The sequence below is a fragment of the Lupinus angustifolius genome, chromosome LG01 (assembly GCF_001865875.1).
Source record: "Lupinus angustifolius cultivar Tanjil chromosome LG01, LupAngTanjil_v1.0, whole genome shotgun sequence".
NCBI lineage: Eukaryota > Viridiplantae > Streptophyta > Magnoliopsida > Fabales > Fabaceae > Lupinus > Lupinus angustifolius.
The window spans coordinates 33,464,952-33,482,934 of record NC_032009.1 but is presented as its reverse complement, the minus strand read 5'-3'; the positions used below and the strand labels follow the sequence as shown (position 1 = coordinate 33,482,934).

The 17,983-nt window shown below is 34.3% G+C and overlaps 3 protein-coding genes across 3 annotated transcripts in view; 1 reads left to right on the top strand and 2 right to left on the bottom strand.

Annotated features, from left to right (window-relative positions):
• The window catches only part of LOC109361450 (E3 ubiquitin-protein ligase RKP-like), a 32,928-nt gene continuing 18,659 nt past the window's right edge, over positions 3,715-17,983 (bottom strand). Inside the window, exon 12 of the transcript XR_002109295.1 lies at positions 3,715-3,728. The gene's annotated coding sequence lies outside the window, so the exon portion shown is untranslated. The remainder of the gene's footprint in view (positions 3,729-17,983) is intronic.
• LOC109361468 (shikimate kinase 1, chloroplastic-like) lies at positions 6,682-12,294 on the top strand. The gene is made up of 10 exons (XM_019606933.1): positions 6,682-7,018; positions 8,801-8,859; positions 9,034-9,088; positions 9,187-9,259; positions 9,661-9,748; positions 10,842-10,924; positions 11,009-11,138; positions 11,302-11,380; positions 11,732-11,796; positions 11,944-12,294. Exons 1-10 carry the CDS (start codon positions 6,799-6,801, stop codon positions 12,001-12,003), a joined length of 912 nt encoding a protein of 303 aa, XP_019462478.1. The 5' UTR covers positions 6,682-6,798; the 3' UTR covers positions 12,004-12,294.
• LOC109361475 (stress enhanced protein 2, chloroplastic) lies at positions 15,413-17,074 on the bottom strand. Its single transcript, XM_019606944.1, has 2 exons — positions 16,611-17,074; positions 15,413-15,879 (listed from the first exon to the last, which is right to left on the bottom strand). Exons 1-2 carry the CDS (start codon positions 16,938-16,940, stop codon positions 15,610-15,612), a joined length of 600 nt encoding a protein of 199 aa, XP_019462489.1. The 5' UTR covers positions 16,941-17,074; the 3' UTR covers positions 15,413-15,609.

Here is a 17,983-nt window from a genome sequence, read left to right as displayed (position 1 = left end):
ATTGTGTTTAATGTCATTTTGTGATGTGGAAAAATTTGTAGATTGATTTAATAATATATTTTTACTGTATAATTTAATTTTTTATTCTATTGTAGTTAAGACAACTTTGATTAGAAAATTCATTCATGATCACATGTATTTTTTCATGATTCTCACATATAGTGAGTGGAAAAAAGCTTATTATGACCCTTTAACCATATGGCTCTACTTTAACACTAGCCAATTCAATGTTTTTTTACACAATAATATTATGGATTAATTATAGGGAGATGTTAAATAAATTTAAAAAGAACAATTATTCTATATCGCGTAATAGAATCAAATCTTCTAAGACACAATATAATGCACAATAAGGTATGTTATTATTTGCATTTATATGAGGAGAAAGATTTTATGTGCTGTGGAAATTTGTTCAACTAATATTTCCACTACATTATGAAATGTTTATTAGTCATGTATGTTATTTTAAAATTTATTTAATATAAAATCAATAAAACAATTATCATGACATCAATATACAGTCACAATAGAAATTCGAATAAAATAATTGAAACAATTGGCTAAGAAATGCACCCAAAAAAAGAAATAATTACCTAATAAATGAGCATTACAATTTATAGGTTCAACTTTATATATGAATTGGGTGATATAAATGTATGGCAGGAATTGAGATAGAAGTTCTCAAACTGATTCGTCTTCCTAAGCAAAGGAAGAGCAATTATATTAGTTATACATTTATAAGCATGACAAGAGTGTATGTTTAACATGACATGAAGTATATTGATTATCATGATATATCACTTACAAATCTTCTAATACCATAAGAAAATTGGAAATTTTGTATAACCAACCATATATGTTTTAGATCTATTATTCTTAAGAATATGATATCCACATAAAAGCAAAGTATTGAAGGAAGAAGATGAAAAAAAGGGAAGAGAACTCTTCACCTAGAAGAAAACCCGAAATCAAGAAGATAGCATAAAGGTGAAGAGGATGATCAGAATTGCCATGAACATACCTTTATGATTTTATTATAATTGCTTGAAATACAAAGGAAACAAAATACAAATATATAGGAAAAGAATTGACAGCAACAGAAAGAAAAAGAAAGAAAGAAAGAAAGAAAATGCAAGATTTCCTAAATAGGAAAAACTTCCAAAACAGAAAAACAGACTTAACAGACTAAACCTTCTAAAAGAGGAAAATGCAGAAAAAGAGAATAAAAGCTAGACTAATTGATTGGTTGCTGTTGTTTATTCACAAGAGTGTTGTTTCAACATGCCCCCACAAGCTGGAATGTGGATGTTAGACATTCCAAGCTTGGAAATGAGACGATGGAAGGGCCCTTTGTGTAAAGCCTTTGTAAGGCAATCTGTCAATTACTTTTCTGTTGAGATAGGAAGGAGATGAACTTCACCATCTTGAACCCTTTCATGAATGGAATGACAATCAATTTCAACATGTTTTATCCTCTTATGGAAGACTGGATTGGCAGCTATGCGTAAAGCAGATTGGTTGCCACAATATATCATAATAGGAATAACATGTGTGATTTGTAAATTTGGAAGGAGGTACCTTAGCTAGGGCACGATACTCAGCTTATGCAGATGATCTGGACACAGTCTTTTGCCTTTTATTTTTCCATGAAATCAATGAACTTCCAATGAAAAAACAAAACCCATTTATTGATCTTTTAGTATCAATACATGACCCCCAATCAGAGTCACTAAAACCAGTTAATTTGGTGTTGTTCTAAGCAGGAAAAAAGAGGCCCTGCCCAGGGGCATTTTTGAGGTACCTAACAATCCTTGATCTAGCTTCATAGTGAGTGTCAGTAGGATGAGAAAGGAATTGGCTCAAGTGACTAATTGAGTATGAAATATCATGCCTTATATGAGTAAGGTAAATCAATCTACCAATCAACCTTCTGTAGTTGGAAGGATCAGAGAGAGGATGACCACAATTGCCATATAATTTCACATTGGGATCCATATGAGTGGAACAAGGCTTAGAACCAAGGAGGCTAGTGTCTCTTAGAAGATCTAGTGTGTACTTTCTCTAGCAAACATTGATGCCTCTTGTTGCTCTAGCAATCTCCAATCATAGGAAATATCTTAATTCCCCCAAGTCTTTGATGTTGAATTGCTTGTGCAGAAAGGTTTTAAGGTGAGTGATTTCTTGCAAATCATTACGTGCAACCATTAAATCATCAACATATACAAGAACTACAGTAAAATTGTTAGCAAAAGATTTTGTAAATAAAGAGTAATCAGCCTTGGATTGAGTATACCCATGTTGAGTTAGAATGGTGGTTAGCTTGGCATTCCACTGCCTGTTGGCTTGCTTCAAACCATAAAGAGACTTTTGTAGCTTGCACACTGAGTCTGAATTATGAACAGACAAGCCTAGAGGAGGCTTCATGTAGACTTCCTCTAACAAATCTCCATGCAAGAAAGTTGTGTTCACATCCATTTGATGGATATGCCAATTGTTGACATAAGAAATAGCCAACATGACTCTAATTGTTGTCATTTTGACTACAAGACTGAATGTTTCAAAATAGTCAAGACCAACTGTTTGAGTATAACCTTTAGCAATTACCCTAGCTTTGTATTTGTCTATAGTTCCATCAGGTTTATGCATATCTAATAATTTGGCATGGGATAAATGTCCTAATCTTTTATGTCATACATCATTATTGTAAGTATTGAAATGATTTATACAAGGAACATTAGTAACTAAGCTACTGCTATTAACAATGTATAGTCCCCTCCTAATCTCAGTTGCACCAATCATCCTCAAGGTATTCTGTTCCTGAATTAAACATTTCACTTTTGAGAAAATCAACTCACAATTAAGGGCTGCAATTAGCTTGGAAACAGATATAATGTTGAATTTAAAACTAGGTATGTAAAGAACATTTGAAAGATAGAGATTATTGGAGAATATCACAGTTCCTGAGATTGCTGCTAAGACATTACTTCCATTAGGTAACTTCACATGAATAGGAGGGATATGTCTGAAATATTGGAAATTTGACATTTAGTAGCATACATGATCTGTGGCACCAGTGTCAAGGATCCAATCTTTTGACATTAATAAATGATGGGATTCATGAAATGTACCTGAGGGATTTGAACTAATTTGGTTGGTGATGTGCAATGGTTGAGTGTTATTTTGTTTCACCAATGTTAAGATAGCTTGTTGTTGATCTGGTGTGAAATGTATGGATCCTGATTTCATTTGATTCTGCTCAATATCATTTGTATCAATTGCATTGTTTTCTTCATTGCTTGTGATGTTGTTGATGATATTGTTGCTCTTAAAGCTTGGAGGAAATCCATGCTTTTTGTAGCAGACATCAACAGTGCGCCCTGACTTATTGCAGTAAGTGCATATTCTTGCACTATTCTCTCTTCCAAAATAGCTTTTTCCTCTTCCTGAATTATTTGAACCAGAACCACGAAATCCTTTTCCTCTACTCCTTCCCCTTCCATAGGTTTCATCTGCATTGCTGGCCAGAATTCTAGGTTCTTCATATGGTGTATTCATTTGTCTCTCTAGCTGAATTAGAAGGGAAAATGCCTTATTTATCCCAGGTAGGGGTTCCATGAGCATAATATGAGATCTCACAGTAGGTACTGCTCATTCAACCCCTTCAAGAACCTAATAACATAATCATTTTCCCTATATGATTTTACAACAGGCACAACAATGCTCTTGCACTTGAACTCACACATACATGATGGAATGGGTCTGAAATTGTCTAGTTCTTGCCACAGACGCTTCAATTGAGTGTAATAGGTATCAATTGAAAGATTAACTTGCCTTAAATTGTAAAGCTCTTCTTGCAATTCACATATGCGAAAGATGTCCCCTTGGTAGTACCTTTCTTTGAGGTCACTCCATACTTCAAAAACAGACTCAAGCCAAAGAACACTTTCGACAATTGATGGATCTAAAGACTAATTAATCCATGACAAACCTAGGGCATTGCATCTGTCCCAAATTTCAAATAAAGGGTCATCAAGTGAATGCTTGGGCAAACAACCATCAATGAATTGAAGCTTATTTTTGGTCTTCAACGCCATTCTCATGACTTTTGACTAAGAATGGTAATTTCCTCCTTTCAAGGGTGCAGATACAAGCATAGAGCATGGATTCTCATTAGGATGTATGAAGTAGGGACTAGATGGATCACTCAAAGGATTCACAGCCATGGTAGCACAAGAAAAAGGAATTCTAGGGAAGATATGGGAAAAAAGAAGAGGTGAAGGAGAGAGAGGCACATTAGAGCTTTTAAAGCTCTGATACCATCTTAAGAAGATGGCATCCACATAAAAGCAAAGTATTGAAGGAAGAAGATGAAAAAAACGGAAGAGAATTCTTCACCTAGAAGAAAACCCGAAATCAAGAAGATATCATGAAGGTGAAGAGGATGATCAGAATTGTCATGAATATACCTCTATGATTTTATTATAATTGCTTGAAATAAAAAGGAAACAAAATGCAAATATATAGGAAAAGAATTGACAGCAACAAAAAGAAAAGGAAAAAAAGAAAATGCAAGATTTCCTAATCAGGAAAAACTGCCAAAACAGAAAAACAGACTTAAGAGACTTGTTTGGCTAATTTGTATAGAGAGTTGTGTAAGGCAACAAAACCAAATGCGAGGGTCATGGGCGGTTGCTTGCTACTTTTACAATCTTGGGCGTGGTATTGCTTATCTTTCATTGTACCTACGGTGAATGTTACACCAACTTATCCATTTGCTTCAAGGTAATATATATTTATACCTAAACAACAAATATTATTTAGAAGTATTATATTTCTTTTTTCCATGATAATTAATATAAATTTTATATAGGTGAGGTCTCGGAAACTGTAGCTTTATATGAATTCCATGTGTGGATTTGACAGGATATAGGTCACACATAGATCAAATGGACGTCAACGAAGTAACATATTTTAAACTCTTACCATTACAAATTGAGACAATTTCTTTATTTCATAACAATATGCTTAATTCATTTTTTGTAGTTTAAATGACTCCCATATCATGCTTATTTCAACAATTTCTCACGTCATGTCCAAAAGGATAAGAAAGTGTGGACTGCATGCACAACTTTGATTTATTTCTCAATTGTCGAATGACATCAAACAGATCGAGTCAGACTACAGTTTAGCTTGGTTCAAGAAATTTCGCGCTCACTATAGAATATTAATGCTCTGCACAGAATTGACAAACTTGGAAATCAAGAAACAAACTGGGTCGTCAAGCATGCAAAGTGGATTTATCAACGGAGTCATCGCAAGGATCAAGTCTTGCAAGGACCTCCAATCCAATCTCCGTTCCACACACAACAATATATGAATTGGTACCTAACCAATTCTAGACCCTTCTTATCTGCTGAATTACTACTTTGAGACTCACGTCGAATAAATTACCAACAAAGTCAACCACACCCCTACACCTCCCACACCTCAAACTCCAATGTTCCAACCTATGATGTTACAACAATTTATGTTATAACATCCGATGTATCAACCATCAATGTCTAACTCGTACAACATTCAACCAAGAAGAATGTCTTTTCAATTTGAACTGTCACACCATCATCGCACCGATGATATCATGCCTCACTGTTACTCTTTCTCTGTAGAGGATAGTAACTTCATGAATAACTTATTGGGTACACCTCAATCAACAAATGTTTTCAATGATATGAGGTTTACCTACAATTAAGATGATGGTGCTGGACCAAATTCTTTCATGGTTGATGATAATATTTTTTCTACCGAAGAACAAAATACAGTTGAACATCACACTATAGTTTAAGACCATACTAGAAATGATGATCGATTAAGGTCACAACGTCATAGGCAACCACGTAGGTGTGGAACAGGAGGACATTTAGGGAATTGATAAATTTATTATTATTATAATTTAATTAGAAATGAAATTAATTTTTTATTATAAACTTACAATTTCAACTTTTTTTATTATCCACAATAAAAAGTGCCTTAAACCATTAACAAAACATATCCATTAAATCAATTAAATTATTATTACTAATTTTTAATATTAAAAAACTAATCAACTTTTAAAAAAGACCACCAACCAATAAATAAAATTAGGCCCAACAAACAATTTTTTGGTGAGGCCCATTTCCATCATCCACTTCGAGAAGTCGATTTCGTCCAAGGACACTTCATCTTATTCAAACGTCGTCTTCGTAGGGTAAGACATCTCCTACATTAGAAGTTTCTTCCTTCTAAACCGACTTCTGTTAATGCTGAAGTTGTCTTTAACCAAACCGACTTCTGTTAATGCTGAAGTTGTCTTTAACCAAACCGACTTCTGTTAATGCTGAAGTTGTCTTTAACCAAACCGACTTCTGTTAATGCTGAAGTTGTCTTTAACCAAACCGACTTATGAACAGTATCAGTTTCTGGTTACTATTTCGACAACACTGATTAAAAGGTTTTTCATCCAACGACTAGAAAATGAGTTCGCTTTAAAGCAAATAATTTATCTTCTTCAGCTAATAAAAATATAATATATGTATTATTATTTTTATTTTAGAAATATTTTTATAGAAAATAATTAAATATGACACGTCATAATTTTAGTGGACATATAAGAATATACTTTATTCGAGTACACAAAATAAGAAAAATAATCCATGTACTAATAAGCAATAACATAAGGTCAAATTCCCACAATTCGAAATTATTCTGCATTCAGATTCAGATACTGTCTCCTTCTAATCCACAAATTAAGCTGAATAAGCTATGGATGCTGTAGCTTCTCAAACATGGTTACAATTTCAACCAAACAATCTTTTCGTTGGAACAAGACCTTCTAGTTCTGCAACTCTCTCTCGGGATCCGAAAAACCTTCGAGTTATTGTTTCGTTCAAGTTACATCAGCATCACCATGCAAGAGCTTCAAAGGTTTGTCGCAGAACAACAACACCTTTGGAACTATCTTCTTCTTATCACAATCTTCCAGGTTTGTTTCGTAATATCTATTTACTTCTTTTGTTTCTTCTATTCTATGATGTTGTGTTTCAATTTTTATATTATTCATTCATTTTTTATTCGTAAATTTTCAATTTGGATTTTCACTTGTTTTATTGTTAATTTAAATCGGATATTAATTTTGAGCTATTGGTCAAATAACAACAATCCACCTGCGTTGGTTTAGTAGTGTAATGCTCCGTTAGATCTTCATGATGATCAAAAGGTCAATGGTTCAATTCCTGGGAGCTATACTTGTTGGACAAGACACTCACGAACCCCGAAAGAGATTAGTTCCTTACCCATAAGGTGAGGGGATACTCTTGTAGTACCAAAAAATGATAACAAATGAACCATTAGTCCTACAAGGTGGGGTCAATTACATGCGCCGATTGATGCTTTATTATTTATTATTATGATTATTGGCATCTAAATATCGGCTAATCGTTTCGTCTATGGTTTCTACTAAATTGCGGAAATAGTTGTCAATGAATTGAATTGGGATCAAAGACCTCTCATATTTGTATGCAAAATGTATGTTTATGGTAGACATGATGTGTGTCTGCTTCATTAGGCAGTATCTTTTGTTTTTGTTGTTTTCTCCGTTTCAGTTGTGCCGACTTTTTATTTTTGCAAATCTGCCCTCAAAGGTGCCGTCCCCTTTGTAATTTTACCCAAAAAAGAATGTTTATTTTGTTTTTTTTTCTTTACCAGCAATGGATATGTTCTTTTGTTTTTTTCTTTACCAGCATGGATATGTTTTTTTGTTTTTTTCTTTACCAGCAACAGATAGATGTAAGCTTTTCTGCAAAATCACTGTGATTTCATAAAGTTGGCTTGTGTGTCATTAGTCCTTTAACACATCTGATTTATGTGAATTTTTCTTCAATTAAGGATGTATTGGCAGTAAGAATTGTTTTACGACAAATTGTTGAAAAAAATTGGGCAGAGATATTTCAGATTATATGTAGTGGAATATCAGTATTGAATTACTTGGACACGGATAGATGTTTCACCATATGGATCCTTTAGGGTCTATTTCCAAGTTAATTTTTGGTGCGAAATAAGGGAAGGGAAAGTTTATGAACCATAAAATGCATTTATGAGATGGTTCCTAAGCCTTCCTTTCCCTCCAAAAAAACAATTCGCAAACAGCCTCTTAGGGCTTGTTTGTGAATTGGGTTTTGGATGAGAAGGAAGGAAAAAGAAAGCTTTCAGAGCCATAAAATACACTTGTTATGGCTCTGAAGTTCCCCATTTCTTTTTATTCCCCTCCAAAACTCAACTCACAAATGAACCCTTAGAGTAGTTTCTGACAAGGTGAATCAGATGTTCATTATTGCCCAAATTTGAGCTAGCTTCAATTACATTTCCTTCTACTGATTAGTTGAAAAAGTTACTCTGTCGTTCCTATTTATTTGTTCATTAGAAGAAAACACAAATTAAGAAATGCAATAAACTTGCTGATCTGCATTACCTTCTTTCCACTAGTTAAGTAAACTAAGAGAGTATTAATTACGAGTAAATTTAGAAACTGGTAATTAGTACTTCCTTGAACTTCTAAATTAGACAGATAATTAGGAACAATCCCCCTCAAATGAGACAGATAAATAGGAATCCAGAGTGCAACTTGTCACTTCTTTTAAGGAAGTGCATGATGTTTAACATGTTGTATGTAAATATGCCTACATTGGGTTCTAGCTAGTAAGTGTCTAAAATAAATCTGATGTCCATCTTGAATATTTACATTTTATTTCGAATGTTACTCTTGTAGCTTCAACACTGGAATCTGGAAGCTGTCATGCTCCTCTTGACGAACATTTGGCTCTGAAGGTGAAAGCATGATGCTTTTTCTCTGTTTTAATTAATTTAAGCTGATTTAGTTTAGTGATGTTAAATATTTCTATTGTAGTAAGCAAAGCATCAAGAAATGGTAATTATAACTCGGTTTGTTACTTGTCTAAGCAGCTATATGTCATTATCTTACTTGAATCAATAAATTTGCAGAATAAATCGCAAGACATTGGGCCACGTTTAAGTGGACGCTCTATATATCTTGTTGGTCAGTTTCTTGGTTGAAAGTCTGTGATTACATGGTATAAGTTGAAATCATAATTACTTTGGATTTAGCATTCGAAATACTTTAAATCTGACATGCAGGAATGATGGGCTCTGGAAAGACAACTGTGGGGAAGGTTTTGTCACAAGTGCTTGGATATTCTTTTTGCGATTGGTTAGTATGGTAGTTTATTTTCTTCTTTTCTTTAAGAAAAAATTGAGCCTTCAAGCAAGTAAATCATGCATCATTTGAATATCCATTAAACTAGTAGAATATAAAAAGAGTGAACCCTGGCTATAAAGCCACTTAATAATTTATCTGTGGTCTGATTTACTTCAACAATTTGATATTAGAGGAATCTATGGAGATGGAACAAAGGCATATTTGTTTGATTGTATCCTATTGAAGAAAACAAGGAAGGTCTCAATTAAAGCTAGTGTACAAGATTTCTGATTGAGATCATTTTATACAGAGTACATGTATTTGTCTTTTACAATACACATGCTCTATTTCATGCCACATTTGAGTTTCTGCTGAATATTCTTCTGTATGTTTTGAACTTGTGGGTGCTTTAGTGACTCATTGATAGAGGAAGAGGTTGGTGGAAAATCTGTAGCTGATATATTCAAGCACCATGGAGAAGCTTTCTTTCGTGATAAGGAGGTCTGTTGAAAAGAACTATGTTTTCAATTGTGTATTCCTGTTAAGTTGTTTTAAACTTTTAGATATCCCTGTCTCTATAATTGAATCCAGTCTCCTCATCTCATCTATCTTTATATTTTAAGGTGTCATAGGAAATGCAGGACAAATGTCTTACATTTCAGGTTCTTTTGTAAAAATATGTGAATAATATATTACCCCAAGCAATTTGGACTACTGCAAATAAATTTTCTATTGTTGAGTCCATGAACAAATTGCCAATGTATAGTCGAGGATCTCCCTTAAGAGCATGGCTTTTACGAGTGGGTTTTCCTCTAGATTAAGTGGTATCGGAGAGCCTAGTTTGTCTTTCCTTCGGTGTTGGGCTTAAGTCGCATATTAGCTGGGTGTGAGGCACATGGATCCCATTTTTAGTGGAGGCATGAACCTGTTATCAGCCTGCCTTTTCTTATGTCTGGTTCTCATGTACATTATCCACTGTGTTTGAACTAACTTTTTTTTAATAAAATCATCAAGGTTCGACGCTCTACCTTCTAAAAACAAATCAATCTCTCAGAAGGTGTAGAGGGCAGGTATTGATTGTAAACCTGTATGTCAATGAACATGGTCACAAGAGCCCTTTATGCAGCAAGAATTAATTGTCAATGTCACTTAGTGGCCAGCAGTACCGGAATTGTTGCTTGGTACTTACTCATGTTTAGAGAACACTGGCTATGCCACAAGCTCCCACATGGAAGTGGAGTTATAACCTAATCCTTGTCCCTGATAACAAACATATACTTATTCTTTTGAGTTCTACAGTGAGATTGGTCTCAAACAGTATGCTGGGATATATGGTGCAATGGTTTGTTTTTGACAAAACTGTGCTAGGTTTAATGTTTGGTTCTTTGGTAAAATAATTCATTATAACTTATAGGCTCTGGAATTTGATGTCAATAAAAGTAGATTACTTAATATCTGATGATAATGGCATAACCTAACAAGCCACTACATCATCTCTCAATTACTATTCTTCTGTTCTACTATAATTTGCTTTCCTTGTTAGTTCTTTTAACACATTCACCGTTCCTTTTCCTTACTTATTGTACTGGTTCAGACTGAGGCATTGCACAAGCTGTCCTTGATGCATAGACTTGTTATTTCTACTGGTGGAGGTGCTGTTACGAGGCCCGCCAATTGGTATAATAATTAGCGTACTACTGAGAAATGTCTGGCCTGACCTTTTCATTATTAACATAAATGTCCTTGTATGTGGGTTGCTAGGAAATATATGCACAAAGGGGTTAGTGTTTGGTTGGATGTACCGGTGGAAGCCTTGGCACAGAGAATTGCAGCTGTAGGAACAAATTCTCGCCCCCTTCTACATAATGAAGCAGGAGATGCTTACACACAGGTAAATTATTTATTTTCCATTACACTTGTATTTTTGTTTAGTTAACATAACCATTAATCACTAATAATTAAAGCCACTAATTGGGAGCAATTTATCTTAACAGGAATTTGTATCATAATTATTTGTATACTAAATATGTTGACCCTTTGGAATTCACCTGCAGACTTTCATGCGATTGTCTGCTCTTTTTGAAGAGAGGAGTGAAGCATATGCCAATGCTAATACCAGGGTTTCATTAGAAAGTATGTTCAAAAATCTTTGTTTCTGGTTTTGTTAAGAATCTGTGGATTTGTATTTATTAGGTCTCCTTGGTGTGACTTCTTAAGTTTATATTGGTGTGACTTCATAAGTTAATAGGTTTTGCCCTAATGTCTGTAACAATAAGTGTTTCAAACTTTACCATAATAAAGCATCAAAATTCATGTTATTGTATAGACCCTCCCCCAACCTCGCGCCAAAGAAAGGAGGTTCCATGCTTCCATTGCATTGCAATCTTTTGTGAAGCTCAAGACACATTGTTCATCCATGTTGTATGTATACCTTCCCAGCTAACAATAAAAATGCAATTTCTAATACTTTCCTGTTTTGTGCAGACATAGCAGCAAAACTGGGGCAAAAAGATGTTTCCAATTTGTCTCCAACTACCATTGCAATTGAGGTCTTCATCAATTTCTGTCACATGCTCTTCTAACTCCATTTCAGTTTATCTAATCTTGGCCAAGTGAAACATTCATGGGCACTATAGTTGAATTTAAATTTAATGTGGATTATACTTCTCTAATTTATATGCCTATGTATCTTGCAGGCACTAGAACAAATTGAAGGCTTTGTGAAGGGTGAAGATGGCTGTTATGCAGGATCCTAGTACAAACTTTACTGCAAGCATGTTTTCATTGTTTTTATTTTTCACATCAATTTGCAATTAAGGTGTTGATATTGTGAAATTTCATTTTTTTTCCGGATTCTTGGAATAAAAAATAATGAATCATAGCACATTTTATGAATAATTTGTGTTAGCAATTTTGCCTAATCTCACAAGTAATAGAAACTGTATTTAATTTAATTGTTTTGTTTATTGTTAATGTACATATAAGGCTATATGAGATGATGTTGACATCTGAGTTTGGATCAATTTTATGTATAACTTACTTCCTCTAAGGTTTGTGTTGTAAACTGACCCTAGTCTATTTTTAATGTGAGAAACAATAATAAGTGTTTCATTATTTCACTAGTATCCTAAATGTCATGATTCACCTTTGATGTTTTTTGTTTGGGTAAATCAACAATTTTGATTGTGTAAATGCATTATAAGCATGTCTGTTTGCTACACTTTTGTTGTGTAGTCCTTACTTTATTGAATTGAGTAGAGTGTGGTCTTCATCTTAATTTGAACAGGTTGCATTGGTTACCTTCATTTCAACAATAATTTAATTGTACATTCGAATTGTTTTTAAACATCCATTATAATCCAATCTAATCATTTGACACTATGTGAACACCCATTTTTGTCCGGCTCATAAAATGTCCAACACTAGTTTTTTTTTAATATATATTATTAAAAAATGAAAATTTTAATTTATTTTGAAAATAATTAAATAATAAAACAAAAAGTGAAAAAGGAATAGTTGTTAACTAGATTAAGAGAGTGGAAAGAGGTTCCCACATTTTGAGCATAAGTGGGTTGAGGGGTTTTTCTACTAAGTAGTCGTTACACCTTGATAAAAAAGATGAAAGAGAAGTGGGTACCAGATTGCAATAGTGAATGGCAATTTGTGATGGTGAAGAGAAGTTACCTAATTTTTAGGGGGTGGTTTATGGTTTTTTAGGTTAGAAAGAGAACACTATAGAAGAAGGAGAGAGGGAAGCAATTACGAAAGAAAAAAAAGTGTCCATTCTCTCTCCCCATAGTGCAGCCTCAGAGTCACACTTTCCTTACATACCTACGTCTCTCTATATCACCACATCTTATAATTAAACTCTATTTTCCAACAACCTAAAAAACAAACCACTACAATAATATAACATTCTAAACTTCTTCAAGGTCTACTTTTGGAATATATGCAAAATCAGTTGTTGTTTATTTGAACTCGGTGGATTCATTTAAGAAGATGATTCTCTACACATGAAGGCATTAAATAAACCTAAGGTCGTTGTTTCATCTCACAACTACCAACACGTTCCCTAAGTAGAGGATCTCGACAACCCAATATTGTCGTGACCAAAGCCAATTTCTTTATAGCTTCTTCATGAGATAACCAGGTTGGGTGTTGGGAGATAATGAAGAATGGGACTATTCCGAATAGTACACCGAAGGCCTCAATTTCTCATGACCAACCGGTTTTAATCGTTGCATGCTGGTTATCCCAACCAATCTCATTAACAGTGTCCCTCACTCTCAACATTACCTGGTGGTTGTATATGGATTAATGTCCTTTATAAAGGGTTAAAATGTTCCAATTCCTTCTTGACTAACAAGGGTGCCGCTGAACATGCTGGAACCTCTCTTAGACAAAGAATACAAGATGAATATCATGAAGTTGTGGAGAGAAGAGTTATTAAAAGTTGTGGGGTATATTCTATGCTGCAAAAAAAAATATGGATGGTGGCTTGGGTTGCACATCTAATGGAAAATCTCATGTTTTTTATTTCATTGGTGTGGCATTCCAATCTCTACCAATGACCCCCCTCACAGAGATTTTGTAAGAGGAGGATGTGAGATCAACATGTGGTGTTATCCTTACTTCCTTAGACAATTTGGGCTGCTAAAGAAAATGGACACAACGAATTTGCTTTAGGAGCATATTCATTAGTTTGGGTTTGATGTTGGGCAAGTTGAAGACACCATTTTACAATTAGTGGTACCAATTCGATGCCTTAGTCACTCAACTTCCGCATGTCTTTGATCAAGCGGACATAAAGTTAACACAAGTGGCGAAAGAAACTCCTCATACATGATGTGTATCCAACAAAGTAAACAGTTCATAATATGAGTGCATGGAACATAGCTTGTGGCTCAACCACACAAAAAATGTGGAGTCCATATGATACAAGCTCCTTCATGTTGGACGTGTTACCATTGATTCAAAGAAGCTTCATGGATGCAGCTAATCTCACACTGCGTCTCATTTCCTAGTCACCTTGGATACATACTTGTCGGGGTTCTTTATGTTCAGTTGGAGAGCATCGGTTTAGGCTCAGACTCGCTCCCTATTCTCCTAAGGGTTCTTACCTATGTAGTGAAGTGGCCTATAACCTCTAACTTTTTCTTCCTTATTGCCGTAACCACCATCTCTTTTGTTTACTTTTCATTTCCTTTATATCTTATTTTAATCATTGTTTGTCAATTGTGTTACTCAACAAAATGGAGCCCCTTTAATTAATTTGTTTCAATATCAGGTACGTTTTCTCAATTAGAAAGGACTACCCACTGTTTTCATTCATTTACAAAAGTAAAGGGATTATTAAAATGATTTCATTAATAACAATATTTTTAAAATTATTTGTTTTACTTAATAATGGATAATAAAGTATTTTAATTGAGATTCGATAACGAGATGATAACTCATGTCATATCTTTCTTTTCCTTTGAGTCGAGAAGTGGTTGCGATCACTAACATCGCCTCTATTATTTATAGAAGCCGGAAGGCAGTAAGTGGTCAATGTTGGTTCTTCGCCTATTAATTAGTTTATGAACTACAAATTACAATTTCCAATTTCCAATCCTTTTCTTCTTCATAAAAAAGACTGTATGATTCAAGCTTGTTAAAGATATTTGACTTTCCCATTTTCACAAAATCTGTTGTGGACAAATTCTCCTGATACTTCAGAACATTTTTAGGAAGAAAAAATCATGATTTGCTCATTCCTGGAAATATTTTATTTGTGGGATGTCGTTGAGAATTAAGAATTCTAATTTGTTTCAATCTTGTAAATCAAAAGCATGTTAATAGAAAAACAAAATTTTCCAACGAGAATAAAGTCAATAAGTATTGTCGAGTTTCAGTGAAAAATAATTCCCATTCAGACAAGAACACATTTGATTTCTTATTTTGAAATGGGTGTATAAATTTCTTTTTATACTACCAAGGATATCCCTAACCCTTTTGGTAAGTAACTAATCTCTTTCGGCGTACGTAGTTATCTCTTGCTACATAAATTTGATATACAATATACAAATCTGATGATAATAATAATGAAAGTTCTTTAATATGATAATACACAATCTAATTGTTTATTCATTGGAGATATAGTTATACATAGGTTCAACATCCAACTATGAACCAGTGCATGAAGCACATCATTTATTTCTATTAATTCTTTTTCATCACAATAGCAGCATCTTTTGCTGTTTTTTCATCTACGTATGCATATGTTACATTTTACTCTAACTATGTCTACTACTTTTACACACAATAAAGCTGCAAAGCATTATATCTGTCTTGGTCTCTCTCAAACATTAAGTGATAGTGCATCATAGCTCGTCGGACCAATCACTAGGCTCACTTTCATAGAACAAACCATCAACAATTTGATCGATAACAGAATCGATGAATGAGTTGCAGCTGATGGTGAAGATTCGACCAACTTTGTTTCGGGCACTGGAGAACCAAGCAAAGAGGGCAGCACAAGTCACAGCACCCAAACACACTGCACCTGCCTCTGTGATTCCTTCAATATCCAACTTCCTGAACACTGAGTTTCCTGTCACCAATTCCACGGTTACAGTGGCTGCAAATACCATCTGCACCAAAGCCAAAGTCATTAACTTAATATGTGATAAAAACAAAAACAAAACATCCAACACCTTATCTATATCTTCAAATAGGAAAAAAAACAGTTACTAATAGGGCTAAATCATGTTACTGTCAAGTTTTTCTTTAAACACAAGGCAAATTATGAAGGCATCAAAACAAGTAGTTAGTTATAGATTAATAATAACTTGATTCAATTAGCTAATTGGTATTCAGCATAGTACTACACTACTACTTATAAATAGTTTAATAAGTTAGTGTAAAGTTGTTTTTAATGATTCATACAACCCATGTGCCACTTTTAAGATAGTTATTGTAAAAGGGTCAAAATGTTTTTACACCAGAGGGGGAAAACATCATTAATAGTAAAATAAAAAGTGCATGACAATTTGATATGTATAATTTATTTCTTTACCTTAAAGAGGCACTAACACAGAATGAGACAGGAAGGGTGAACTTTGTAGTTTTCAACTTGTAAGACAATCAGATTTACTATTAATCGTATTTTTATATGGTTCTCAAACAATAATTGCCCACATATAACACCTACCAGATAAAAATCTTAATGAAAATCTGGTTCGTTTCATAAGGAATTCGGAAAAGACCACGAATTGGTATGCAAGAATATATTCGCAATTCTCTACCGAAGTGAGAGAATTGTACGTCAGTGCTGATTAGGTGAGACCTTACACTACTAGACTAATGATTTGAAAAATGTTACCATGGCAAGACGACCAGAGATGATTTCAAAATCATGGCTTTTCTTAGAGCTATCAATATACTGAGACAAGGTGGCAAAGAATGATGAAACATCATGATGCATGGCTTCATCCTTTCGAGTTTTGATAACTCCGATTCGATCAGAAGCGTATGATCTGAGAGTACATAGCCTCGGCTGCAAAACTATGTTGCTACCTTCTCCTTGAACCGGTTTGGTTTTCAAAATTGATACCTGATCCGAACCCGAACCCGAACCACCAGGTTCCCTAGACTGAACCGCTGGTTTTCCCAACCGCAGGTCGCAGTGCACTACACGCGCTGCAGATGCCATGATGGGAGGGAAAGAGTGTATTGAATGAATGGTTAGGTGTGAAATGGTTTGTTTGTTTGGTAACTAATTTGAAAAGACAAAAGAGTGGTGAGCATAGACAATACGTAGTGCATAAGCCTGCCAGATACATTCATCAATTATGTGCTCTTTCCATCTATAGCCACTCATCTATTTTTATCAAAACTCATCTTCTGTGTCAAAAAATGTATCACTTCATGTGTCATTTTTATTAATACAAAATTTTTAAAAGTGGGAATCCACTTACTATAAGAGTAGTTTTTTTAAATTTATTATTTTCATCCTAACCATCAATTCTAGAGAAATTTAATGGTTTAAATTTATTCACTAATTCAAATCATTAAATTTCCCTAGATTTAATGGTTATGAATTCAGTGGATCCCCTTCGAATATTTAATTATTACACTTTTAACTGTTCCCTTAGACGTTGGGATCTTGACTTAATCCACAATCATTTCATATGAGATGAGAAACAAAGGATTGACTTTGGAAGAATGGATAAGAATGAGGTAAATAGGGATGAAGTCTTGAGTTTTGGGGTCATAATAACTATAAAGTTTACCCCCAGAAAGAAGAAATTTGGATTCACTCTGTAAGTCTGTAGTATGTATCTCCATGTGTTGTGCAATGACTCATATTTCTAGATAACAGCAATACAAGTTATGGGCTTGGGCTGATGTAAAGGGGTTAGGGTAGAGGGATATATATATTGATGTTATGTAAACCTATTGTAACAAGGAGAAGAATAGTAAAACACTAATCCTTATTCTCTAATAATATATAGTGGTAGCCGCTCAACGCTCCCGGGGACGTAGGCACAATTGGCCGAACCTCGTTACTAAATCTCTTGTGTTATTCTCTTGTCTCTATACTCTTTACTATTTGATTGTTCGCTTGTTCCCAACAATTGGTATCATATGGCTCTTAACCCAGGTGCCAAATTCGAGGTGGGGAAGTTCGATGGAACTGGTAATTTCGGATTGTGGCAAAGGAGGGTTAAGGATGTGTTGGCTCAACAAGGTCTA

Coding starts and splice junctions, on each gene's coding strand:
- LOC109361468 (XM_019606933.1), top strand. CDS start 6,799: ATGGATGCTGTAGCTTCTCAAACATGGTTACAATTTCAACCAAACAAT. Junction 9,749..10,841: donor CTTTCTTTCGTGATAAGGAG/GTCTGTTGAAAA, acceptor GTACTGGTTCAG/ACTGAGGCATTGCACAAGCT. Junction 11,381..11,731: donor TACCAGGGTTTCATTAGAAA/GTATGTTCAAAA, acceptor TGTTTTGTGCAG/ACATAGCAGCAAAACTGGGG.
- LOC109361475 (XM_019606944.1), bottom strand. CDS start 16,940: ATGGCATCTGCAGCGCGTGTAGTGCACTGCGACCTGCGGTTGGGAAAA. Junction 15,880..16,610: donor TCTCTGGTCGTCTTGCCATG/GTAACATTTTTC, acceptor GCTTTGGTGCAG/ATGGTATTTGCAGCCACTGT.